The sequence below is a fragment of the Antrostomus carolinensis genome, unplaced genomic scaffold (genome assembly GCF_000700745.2).
Source record: "Antrostomus carolinensis isolate BGI_N321 unplaced genomic scaffold, ASM70074v2 scaffold28867, whole genome shotgun sequence".
In the NCBI taxonomy this organism is placed as follows: domain Eukaryota; kingdom Metazoa; phylum Chordata; class Aves; order Caprimulgiformes; family Caprimulgidae; genus Antrostomus; species Antrostomus carolinensis.
In genome coordinates this window covers 8,696-20,878 of record NW_010328554.1, presented here as the reverse complement: position 1 = coordinate 20,878, position 12,183 = coordinate 8,696, and the positions used below count along the sequence as shown (strand labels likewise).

The 12,183-nt window shown below is 42.7% G+C and overlaps 1 protein-coding gene across 1 annotated transcript; it reads right to left on the bottom strand.

Moving 5' to 3' along the window:
* Nucleotides 1–1,695: 1,695 nt before the first annotated feature.
* Nucleotides 1,696–6,907, bottom strand: LOC104528319 (complement C1q and tumor necrosis factor-related protein 9A-like). Its single transcript, XM_010172291.1, is given in 4 exon segments — nt 1,696–2,501; nt 4,944–5,006; nt 6,755–6,814; nt 6,817–6,907. Coding segments are annotated over 4 exon segments (1,020 nt in total).
* Between the last annotated feature and the right edge of the window lie 5,276 nt (nt 6,908–12,183).

Genomic DNA, 12,183 nt, shown 5'->3' with positions numbered 1-12,183 from the left:
GCGGGGCGTGTGCCGACTGAAACTTCTCCTGCATGTTCTCCAGTTAAACCTGGGTCCATTTTAAAGCGCTTTTTGGTGTAGATGCTTCTGTGACACAAACTTATGGCCTGTGGCCTACGGGAAAAAATCTGCTCTTACTGAAAAATTGACATAAGCCAATTGACATAAGACACCTGGCTCCGTGCCCTGGTGTCTGTCGCCCTGTGGTTGAGCTGCCATGAGAAGTGCACCCGTGTTTCCCGAGAAGCCCCCGTCGCCGTGTCCGTGCTGGGTCTGTGATCCCCACTCGTGGTTCAGCCCCGGTTCCCTTCCCGCCCCGGCAGCGTCAGGGGAGAGGGGAACCAGGCTTCGTGCTCCTGCATTTGCGCTGAGTGCCCTGATACTCACCCGTGTCAACTGGCATCTCTGCTTTGTTCTCTTTTAAGGAGAGGGGATGAGACTTGCTGGCTGCTTTTGTTATATTTTTGAGTTTTAGTGGAAAAGGGAAAAAAGAAAATTGAGAAAATTCACAGAAATTAAAGTCTAATGGCACAGGAAATGTCTCTTGATCAGTTCTCCGGTATGTCTGCTTCAGTGTTGATTAAAGATTATCTTTCATTTGGGAAATTTTTTTTTACACCAGCTAATTCCGAAGTACAGCAGCATTATGCTGTATTTTTTGCATTGAATATCTCCCCACATGGCACTTCCTCCTGTCACTCCATTTCACACTATTTCAGACCTTTGGCTACACAAAGAGCAAAGATCCGTATTTAAAAGCTGTAAAAGCTGCCCAGCTGCAACAAAATTATCTTGTGCCACAGAGCCAGCAGCCCCTGTAGAGGTATCAATCTATGCTAATTCCAATTATTTTGAAATGGTTGGATGGAAACTAACCAAATTTCAAGTCCGTCTATGCATGCCACCTAGAAAGATATAAACAGGCTCAGAAGTAACAGCAGCTTAGTGTTTGTACAAAAAGGCAGAAACCCACATGTTGTAATTCTAGAACTATAAATGTTACCTTTTATTTTGCCCCTTTTAAAACATTTGTCCTTCTGAACTGGTGCATACACCCCTGTGTAACTACAGTAAGTCACCAAACCAGCAAGCCCAACACTGCAGATTCTTCGGAGTTGTCCTGTCTTTTGCAGAAGCCATTCCTGAAACCAGCTGTCCTGCAACTGCAGCCATATAAAAACAGTTCCTGCATATTGGGATTTTTTTATATTTTGAGTTTTAAAAAACAAAGCTGACAACAGTAGATTAAGACAGTGTAATAGATAAATACCTGGTACTTTGATGACTGAGACAAGAAGGCATTTAATTCAAACTCGTCTGAGTTTGGCTCTGAAGCCTTGAGCTCTGTTTTAGCAACTGGCCATGAAAACTTCAGCACAGTTAAGTTGTGCAATGAGCAGCTGTGTGCCTAATGAGGCCTGTTTTCCTACAGATACAAGCAGGGTGAACCTGCACCTCACTGGGATGACTTCAGTTAAAAAAAAATAAAAAAAAATTACTCAGCTTTTAGGGAGATGCCTAGCTGGTCCCACCTGCCCTGCAGTCCTACATCTCCCTTTCAGCCCTCAGCATACCTCCTGTTTTCTCCTACCTTTCTGTTTTCTTTTGAATCCAGTTGAAATTGGCCAGCAGATAAAAACTGTATTAGGGGGGACTGAAGGACACAGACATACACCATTCACAGGTAACATGGATTTACGTGGCGGGTGACGGCAGCACCTCCAGTGGGTCAGAGGTGCTGAAGAGAAGGAACCCAGAGAAGGTGGTATCATCATCAGCGTCTGCAAAGAGCCCGTTGAAAGTCTCTCCTTGGTGAGCCTGCAGCCACACCTCATCTCCTCCCTGTAGCTCGAGGATGGTGGCTCCGGAGGCCTGATCCTCTCCACTCTGGTACCTGTCCACCGTGTGCAGCATCTTGATGCCGTTTTTAACTAGAGCTACTCGGACGTTCCTTGAGTAGACAGTGATATGGTAGGTGAAATAGTAAACACCGGGGTATTTGCAGGTGAATTTTCCAGTAACTGAGTTGTAGTCATTTAGACTATTGTACAGGACCTTGTCAAACTTGATTGGGCGATTTGGGGGAGGAAATTTGGTAGCGACTGTGAGGCCGACGCTGAAAGCACTCCTTGGTAGGACTGCTGGGGCACCTACGTTCCCCTTGTCTCCTCTGTCTCCTTTCAAGCCCCTTTCTCCCTGAACTCCTGGATTGCCCTGTGGCCCCAGATCTCCAGTATTACCTTTAGGACCTGGATTACCAGTCGGGCCAATTGGCCCTGGGAAACCGACTTTTCCAGGATAGCCAATTTCACCCTTTGTCCCTTTTGGACCTATGGGCCCAATGTCTCCTTTTAACCCCTTTTGTCCTTGCAGTCCCAGCTCTCCCTTCTGACCTTTGTAACCCACTGACCCTATAATTCCTTTTGGTCCTAGTTTCCCAGGTCGTCCTCTTTCTCCTTTATCTCCTTTGTTCCCCTTCTCTTCAACAGTCCCATTGGCTCCTAAATGAAAAAAAAAAAAAAGGAGGGAAAAAAAAAAGATACTTTCTTATGATCTTCCACTGGATTAGTGGAGCACAACATGAGTTTCAGCACAAAGATGTGTAGGTGTAGGTGTAGGTGTGTGTCACCACTGTACATACTGTGCTCACTGTACATACAATTGTCCATACATTTAAGTGCAGGATAAGCATAAAATCTGAAGAACCTGCTATTGTGTTAGAAAACAGGGACCCTGGCTGAGAGGAACAAGAATAAGCTCAAAGGAAGGCGTGATTTGGCTACAGGCCGATGATGGTAGCACTGACAGCTTACATCCTCTCAGGCACAAGCAGCCTCTGTCCAGACACTTGTTTTCAGCCTTTGGTATACAAAATGGGGGAGACGATTCACAGCTTAATCAGAGAAAGATTCTATGTGCACAACACCCAGAACTTGCTTGCCATGTGTTTCGATAACATCTATGTGATGGAACTTTGCTTGGGTTACTACAGTGCAACTAAAGGCTTTTGTCCTTGTGATTTGCTACCACATGCTCCATTTATCCTTCGTCCACTCTTGGACTGAAGCTCAAAGCCTTTGAAAATTCTCTGATTGCTGCACAAGGGTTCGAAGGTGAAGGTCTCATGATATAAAGGGCATGTTAGCAGTTGACAGACAAAAGATACCATAAAGATCGTATACTCTATCAATCAGGAAAAGAAGCTGATTCCAGTATAGGCTGGGGACAGACCTGTTGGAGAGCAGTGAAGGGGAAAGGGATCTGGGTGTGCTGGTGGACAGCAGGATGACCATGAGCCAGCACTGTGCCCTCGTGGCCAGGAAGGCCAATGGCATCTTGGAGTGTACTAGAAGGGGTGTGGTTAGTAGGTCAAGAGATGTACTACTCTGCCCTGGTGAGGCCACGTCTGGAATATTGTGTCCAGTTCAGGCAGGATAGGAAACTGCTGGAGAGAGTCCAGCACAGAGCCACCAAGAGTGGAGCATCTCCCTTATGAGGAAAGGCTGAGGGAGCTGGGTCTCTTTAGCTTGGAGAAGAGGAGGCTGAGGGGAGACTTCATTAATGTTTATAAATATGTAAAGGGCGAATGTCACGAGAATGGAGCCAGGCTTTTCTCAGTGATGCCCAATGGTAGGACAAGGAGCAATGGGTGTGAGCTGGAACACAGAAGGTTCCGCTTAAATTTCAGAAGGAACTTCTTTACAGTGAGGGTGACAGAGCCCTGGAACAGGCTGCCCAGGGAGGTTGTGGAGAACTTCTTTACAGTGAGGGTGACGGAGCACTGGAACAGGCTGCCCAGGGAGGTTGTGGAGTCTCCTTCTCTGGAGACATTCAAAACCTGCCTGGATGCCTTTCTACGTGATCTCATTTAGGTTCCTGCTCCGGCAGGGGGGTTGGACTAGATGATCTTTTGAGGTCCCTTCCAATCCCCAACATTCTGTGATTCTGTGATTCTAATACTACAAGAAATGCTGTATTTACAGTTGACTGTTCTCAGTTTACAATTGAGAGTATTTAACAACAGCAATGACCTGAAAACAGGTGAGACTGTATGGTGAGCCTCTGGGAAAAGTAGTGTGGGTCCATCAGGACCAAGACATAGGAAAAGAAGGTAGCTTTGGTAATTTTAAACAACATTTGTGGCCTCATGTCTCATGCTCCTTTCAGGACTAGAGTTCTTTCTAATAAACTGGAGAAAAGTCTGAGGGGTGTGGAGCAGCTTGCATTTACTCCCATGGAATGCATATACCATGTTATTTTTCAAGAATCAGCTTCAGGATTTTGGAGGACCTGGGCACTGTCTTTGGCAGGCTTCCATGCTTTTGGATATATACATTGTCTGTGTACAGTTACTCTAAGGATGCACAAGTCCAGCATCTCAGAGTTATTGAATTTGTGCAGAATGATGTGATACACTCATACAGAATTATTCATACACTTGCACAATGGCTGACTCCCTGCTTTTTTGCACAAGTCACTCTGCACATGTACATCCATCTGACACAGACGACATGCTGCATATGCTTAGGTTGGCTAAACAGGTGAAGTATACAGGATCTGCTGTATTTTTAGGTGTATAACTTCCGTCTTCTACAATTTCTTTTAAAAGTCCCTTTCCCTGAAGTTGCATAGCTAGCTACAGGACCTTCACTTTTCCTGAGGTAGCTGCAGATGCAATGTCTTCCTCAGCAGCTGAAAAAAGGATCAGAGGGGGGAAAGGTAGGATAACAGGCTGAGTGAACATCAGAGGCAGCGGGATAGTTGGAGGTGGCCAATTCCTCTTCTATTGTCAACATATGTATGCAGCTTCTACTACTTCCAGAAAAAGGTTTTTTTAGCCTCTAGGTACTTTTTCTACAGCTAGAATGTATAGCACATCCAGTGCTCACAAACACAGGGGCAGCACTTGATAGACAAATAATAAATTGAAACACTTCTCTGACCTTGTTCACCTTTCTCTCCATTTGCACCATCTTTTCCTGGACTGCCAGGAAGTCCTGCTTCACCTAGTACAGAAGAGAAAAACAGGTTTTCATTAAACAATTAAATGACCAGAAAACTTGGGATGAATCCTTCTCTAAGCCTTCCTCTTCAAGCCTGGCTAAATAGTAACGTAAAGAGTAGTCTTATTCCTCACTTTCAGTGGGTGCCACCGTTGGTATTTTCATCTTATGGAGAGATTGACCATAAGAGGGCACAGAAACTCTGCATGAGGATGATGCTTTTTTGAGACAGTGGAATACTTGGCATAAACAGGTGGGTTATTGAGATATGTAGAGGGGCTATACGCTGGTCAGGACCACCAATGTAAAAACCTCTTGTTATGTTATTGCCTGCATCCATGGAAGATACCAGCAGGAAAAGGAGTGGGGAAGCCACATTCAGCAAGAAGCTTTGCAGGGACAGGAAGCCTAGGAGTGAAACAATGCTAAATTCCTCTCTCAAGAAGAGACATCAGCAGGGCTTTGGCCAATGGTAATGAAACATTACAGGGGAATAGTATTGCCTGTAGGTCAGAGGATGACATTCACACTGTTGATCCCTGTATCTAGCATGACAAGAACACATTATTTTAGCTTAGCTACCTGGTCTGTTAAAGGCAGACATTTCCACTAGCTTGAAAGACATAGTAAAGTACTTTAGCACATGTTAAGGTAATTTATTTTAGACTGTTGACCTCAGTTTGGTTTATGTACTAGATTATATACTCCACTGAAAAGAGCTGTGATTCACAGTCCTTAAGATCAGCACTCAATAGAAGGGTTTAACTGCTAAGTACAAGTTTGATCTGAATTGGGTTGTGCAGCTGAGTTGGCCAGGCCCACAATAACAGTGTTTGTGACAGGTTTATGCATTAAGCCATAATGCCACCTGCATGACGCCACACAATAGCTGACCTAACAGAAAACCTATTGGGGAAAGGTTCCCCTTCAAAATTTGGTGAGCAAATTTGAAGCAGCAGATTTGCACTTGTCCTATGCTTTGCATTCTGAGGTTGTGACACTTCAGATGAAGTGTTATATGTCCACATGCCCACAGATTTATCACCTTGTGCAACCCTGGCCTTGATATTCCAGCGTGCATGCAAGGGCCATCATTATCCTGAGGCTTAAAGTACTGTGGGAATTAATAGCTTTAGGATGCTGAGAAGATTGAGTCTGACTTCAGTATCCCACACAAATCTCTATTAGAGCGTATTAGAGCAGAGATGAATCCTACACTGTTTAACAACCGTCTCCATTCCTGAACTTCCCTCTAGTGACTCTTGAGTTACAGCAAGTAGGCACACTCAGAAGCAAGTCCTACAAATGTAAAATTTAGATAAGAAAGAGAAATCTTCTTACCACTGCATACTTACTACATTGAACAAGGTATCAGTTGTTGGGGTTTTTTTCACTGGGCTTGAAGATTTTTACAGAAATATAGTTGCTGTCTTAGAGATGTAGGATAGGAGTAGATTTACAGGCTTTAAAATTTTCAAATAGACATGAAAATATTCCCAAAATAAAAGATAAAGTCTTTTTTCTTTTGTTTTTATCCCATGGACCTGACCTCTCCGTAGTATTAGCTATCTTGCTTTCATTATTAAGTCTTTCTTTATATTTCCTTCTTCACACAAGTAAATGACAAATGTCTGAAATGTTTTCTGGAGGCTAGTCAGAATAATCCTGTTAATGCAGAGTCACTATAGACAACTTTGGGAACTAATGGCATTGCATCTGATACATGAAATAATTTATTCTGAACATAGTACCTGTATCTCCCTTGTCGCCTTTTGAACCATCACGTCCATCACGACCAGGTGTGCCATTGTAGGAATGCCAGGATACCCTTGGGTACAGACGTCCTGTTTTTGTGTTTCTGCTGTGCTGACTACAATAGCCAGCAGTATCATCCAGCTTTTCATTCTTTAGATGGCTTATCTGATTTTGGCTGAAAGATTTAAGAAAGCAAAAGCACATCGGCCTAAGTCTGCCTTAAAAGGGGATGCAGGGTGGGGGAAGGAGGAAGAAAAGGAAATGGGTTTTCACCATGTGTGTTGTTTTGTTTTGCTTTATTTGTAGGTCTCTATATAGCGTTAATTACAGTCCTGGAGATGACTGAGTGCTATTTCAAATAATAATTTAATGGGACTATCAGCCATGGTGTCATTATACATTTGAAACATTAACTCGGCTTCACACAGTTTAAAATATTCCTTAATTTCCTGTGATTTGGAGCATCAGGTTCTGTTTCATATTTTATGCAGTATGACTTGTGGAAATAAGTGATGCTGCAAAGGGAAATTTTGATGCAGGTTGATAGTGAGCAGCTGAAAGTCACAAAAGCTCTGGGGAGATTTAGAGGTACCCTTGATGTTCTCAAGATTTAGCCAAACAAATAAGAGGACAGCTCAGTGCATCCCGTAGAGTTTCACATTGTTCTGTTTAAGCCATGTGTGCATTGACAAAGCCCAGATTTCATGGATTTGACTGAACTTAATTCAAATTTCAAGATCATGATAAAAAGGCAACTTGGACAAAAGTTATAATCTTTTGCTCTCCTCCCCCACCCTCCCAGCAATTACAGCAAGGAATACACAGCAACTCTATGCCAAAGAACTTCCAGTGACCTGTCTTACTCCAACTAAAACCATAAAACCCCAATGTTTGGCAAGTCTACAAGGAAGTGTGCTAATAATAATGTTGTTGTCCTAAGCTCAACTCAACAGTCAAAATTTCAAGTCTTGAAGAGTGATTCAGGTGGGACTAGTAATCCTGCATTCATACACAAGGATTCATACAATATCCTGTTTCTCTGAGCTGTAGTTTTGCTTGCATACATATAAGCATTCTCCTTGTTCAGAAATCTCTTTGTAAATTCCTCTAGCCAGAACAGTGCCCAAAGAGAAGCTATTTCATGACCACTGCTGCCTTTCAGAGCTGTGCAGAAGCCTGTCTACATCTTCCAGCTTCCTCTTTCCTGTTTCAAAGACTTCCTACCAAATGGCACATAATGCATTTGGAGTCTGTAAGGAAACCCTTCTCTCTGATCTCCAACCTTTCATCAGTGTTGGCCATTAATAACCCAGTATCTATCTATCTATCTATCTATCTATTGGCTTCTTAAGGCAAAAATAATATAATTGAACCAGTCAAACAGCTCATAACCAAGAAAAAGCAGAGGTCTTAATGTGCACTTCTCCATCCACATTTCTACCTGCACCTACTTGTGACTGCACAGTTGTACCTCTCATCTCCCAGGAGCTGGCTCTGGTGCCACAGGAGGTGAGTTAGGGCAACTCAACCCCTAATTCAGCACAAAAGCATCATCTTTTTCTCTCTTTTTTTTTTTTTTTTTTCCATTGGAATTAGTTGTCTACTGCCTTAATAAGTTGAATGACCTCAAGAGGGTCAGATCTACTGCCTTAATAAGTTGAATGACCTCAAGGTCTGCTGGAGCAGAGTGGGATGAGGGCAAAGATATGAGGGATCAAGAGAGTTTTTTGGCAAAAACAAGTCTTTAGTCTGGTTTTCCCCCTTTCATATAACTACACTACTTAAAGTCCAGCTTATATTTATCATTTCATTAGAGTGCCTCTCCTATATAATGTCTTTTAGTATAGGCCCACCAAAATACATTAATACTTAATTCTGGACACAACTGGTTTAAGTGAGTGTAAGAGCAACTAATGGGATGAGATTAGATTGCGGAACAAAATCAAATAGCAACAAAATTAGTGCCACTTTATTTGCAATTAATATTCATAAATGTGTAATGTGCAGAAGCTTGGGCTATATAGGTTAAGCTTATGCAGGTACTTATACAGGTAAAAGTCATAGAATGATTAAATTTTACATAATTGGCTTTTGAATTGGTTCTTTCATTAATGAGAACTTAATACTAAGATCAGTATTCCTTTGGAAATACTAACTAGCATTGACTAAAAAACGATGTCTTCTTTTTAATCTCTTCACCACCATTTCTCAGTCTTACAAAACAGTGCACACAAATACCATGTAGAGAGAGACAAGTATGTTCTCAATATGAATAATTACACCGTTAGCAATATTTTATCTAAATGTTCTTTTAACTTAATTTATAGAGGTAGACCTTTATTTTTGGACCTGTTCCTTAATCTTTTTATGCTAACTTCAGAAAAGTTCTTCATTTTGCAACAATTACTGGAAATGTGATTTATGGTGCCTTTGCTATACAACAAGGTGTTTGATCACCCACCAGCAAAATCCCACTTTGTCTGCTGCTGCTGGTTGGCACTAAAGAAAGTTGAAAATAGATTAAACATTTGCTACTTATGAGCTCTATAAACATTTGCTGCCTTAGTCAAAGGACTCTAGAGGAGTGCAAAAGGAAGCAGTGCTCTGTACGATGCTGTTAGGATATGATGTGCTCCATGGAGGAGTCTGACAGTCCTTGTCCACCAACAGAAAACCCCATTCCCAGTTGTCTAAGGGAGTGTTTCTTGTCTAAGGAATAGACAGCTTATTCCCCATACAAGCACTTCTCTCCACAAGCTGACAACATCAATATCATCATCCTCATCATCACCACCATCTCCTTGTCCACCAACAGAAAACCCCATTCCCAATATCATCATCCTCATCATCACCACCATGATCACATATATGGGATCTTTGGTCTTACCTCATTCACTTTGTACTTGCAGTGTTCTTGGTCATCTTTAATGAGAGCAAAAAAGCTTCATGTAAAGGAATGCACACTTCAAATATGTGCCTTGAGGACAAGCACTTGTTTGGTCACTGAATTCTCAAAGGTCAGTGATTTAATTTTGAGAGCTGTTCAATAATTAAAACAGAGGTTTAAACTGGAATCTTCTTATTTATTCCAATATTAAGCTGAAGTGCTCTGGACTTTGGCTTTTACCACTGTTATGTGAAAGAAAATTGTTAAAATGGATTAATAAAGCTTTGATTTGCCTGTTCCATTATACAAATACATTACACGAATGTTAGTCTTTGACAGATTGGTTGGTTTGTAGGGTGGAAGGCATGTAATCAAGTTAGTTTATGTATTAAGCAATTTACAAAGGAATTAGGGACAGAAAGATTATAGAATTTTTTAAAAAAAAGATTGTTAACATGGCATTACAAATATTAAGTGTTATGGAAGAGAATTAATGAGGTTCAATTAAAGTAAATAAACTGAAAGAGAGCTTTTCATGTGTAATTAGCAGGCTCCCCATCTAGTTATTCAAGCATCAGTCAAAGCTATTGTGCTACTAAAGTATATATTATTGGTAACTAACTCTGAAGAAGCCGCAACTTGATACTTAACTGTGTCTTCTTGAAACTACTGACACCGCTGCTGTCTAAGGACTAGTGGAAGGAAAGCAACTGAGCGTGTCATTAAATCCTTGAATGCTGGTGGTGAACAGTGAAGGATAAAACCAATAGTAACGGGAGTTAATGTGTTACAGGAGTGGCCTGAATTCACCCCGGGTGGTGCAAGAGACTGAAAACACTGTGTCTGAGGGGGTTCCCACACTGCAAAGACAGGACAGGTGTGATCTATCAAATTAAGGTACCCTCAGCACAGCTGAGCAACGAAGAGTTTTCACAAAGTTCAGTCTTCACCACCACCCTGTGGTAAGAAGAAAATATTGCAGGCGCCTTGGTTCCCTGCTTTGTATCTGGGACGTTGTATCTACCGTGCTCTGAGGGAAAGGAAGGACCATGTGCAGCAATTAGCTGCTCTACTTGAATGAACGTCTGTAGCCAAATTAGCCTCACTGCTGTGCTAACTGAGAAGAAATGAGAGCCACGACAAACAATCCTTTTCTCTTTACCTGTTAGGCACCGTCTGAAGTTTTCTAAGGTTGCTTAGCCTCAGCCTCCTCTCACACTTCAAAAGTTTGAGTCATTTAAAAATAGCCCATCCTGCCAGCTTCGTGCTGTGCCCTCAGTGACCTGTCCTGCCATGCAGAAAACCTGGATTTATTGATGAACCTTCCTGGCTGCAGAGCCAGTGGCTCTGGGGGGACTGCACCAGGGGCAGTGGGAGCTCCTGAGGACATGGCACCAGCAGCAGCAGGGCTTCCTGTGGTGGCAGAGTCCTTACATGACCCAAAAGAGGCTGTGAATTCTCCAATGACAGCAGGCACAGTCTGTCTATCCTAGTCCTGAAGTGAGAATAAATTCATTAGTTACATCGGCCTTGATGGATTCTGCAGTTAGTCCAGTCTGATGCTTTTTTGAGCAGAGAAACAAGGTAAGTGCTGTAGGAATGGCCATGAAAACAACCATCACCATCCACTGCTTTCTAGCGTGCCTTCTCTCCTCACAGAATAATGCCTTGGAAATAATTACCTAGTAGCAAAATTTCATCATTTGCTTTTAAAAAACATTCCATCTGAATGGCAGGAGATGCAGGGGGTTTTTAGATTGATTGCTGTGCTAATTACCTTTGTTAGGAGCTGAATACGGCGGTAATGACCATGAGATGGATGGTTAATAAAAGAAGATATACCCAACCTTACCAGCCGAGCACCTTCTAGACACTTTCAGTCCTTCATAAGGTGGTATCTCCAGTCTGGGGTATGCTCATAGGTAGAGGCCAAGGTTAGCTGTGCCTAGCAAATCTGCCTACTGACAGTTCACTGCAGTGTGTATATTGGGTCTCCTGCCTTCTTATTTCCTGCGTGCCAGAAAAAAGAAGGAAACTGGCATGCGCTGGGTTCTGCCAGGAAAGTTCCTCAGGAGCAGCTGGAGCTCCTCCTTCCCCTTGAAGCAGTTTCAGCTTTCCAAAAATCACTAGAGAAACAGTGGATAAATCCTACATAATCTTGTGTTTCTCTTCTGAGTGAAGCTCAGCCCTTGAAGGGCAGTGGTACTCCTCGCTCTGCTGCCCTCTGCCCTCTCAGATTTGCCCTTTGAACTTTGCTGACACCAGACTCCAGTGGTGTGGACACCTTCCAGCCTTTGCTTCTCTGTGGAATAGTTCATCTGTCATTGCTGGTGGCCCACTCTGAATGCTTAAAACATTAAAATGACTCGGGTATAACCTTGCCCAGGTGTCATGTCCCCCCTCACCCCCACCAAGATGCACAACAGAAATACAAGGTGTAACATAAACAGAGGGAGGGTGTGAAGGGTGTGGATCACTTGTCTGGTGCAACCTGCTGTAGGTGCCAGCAGAGACATTATCTGGGGATGCCATATGGCG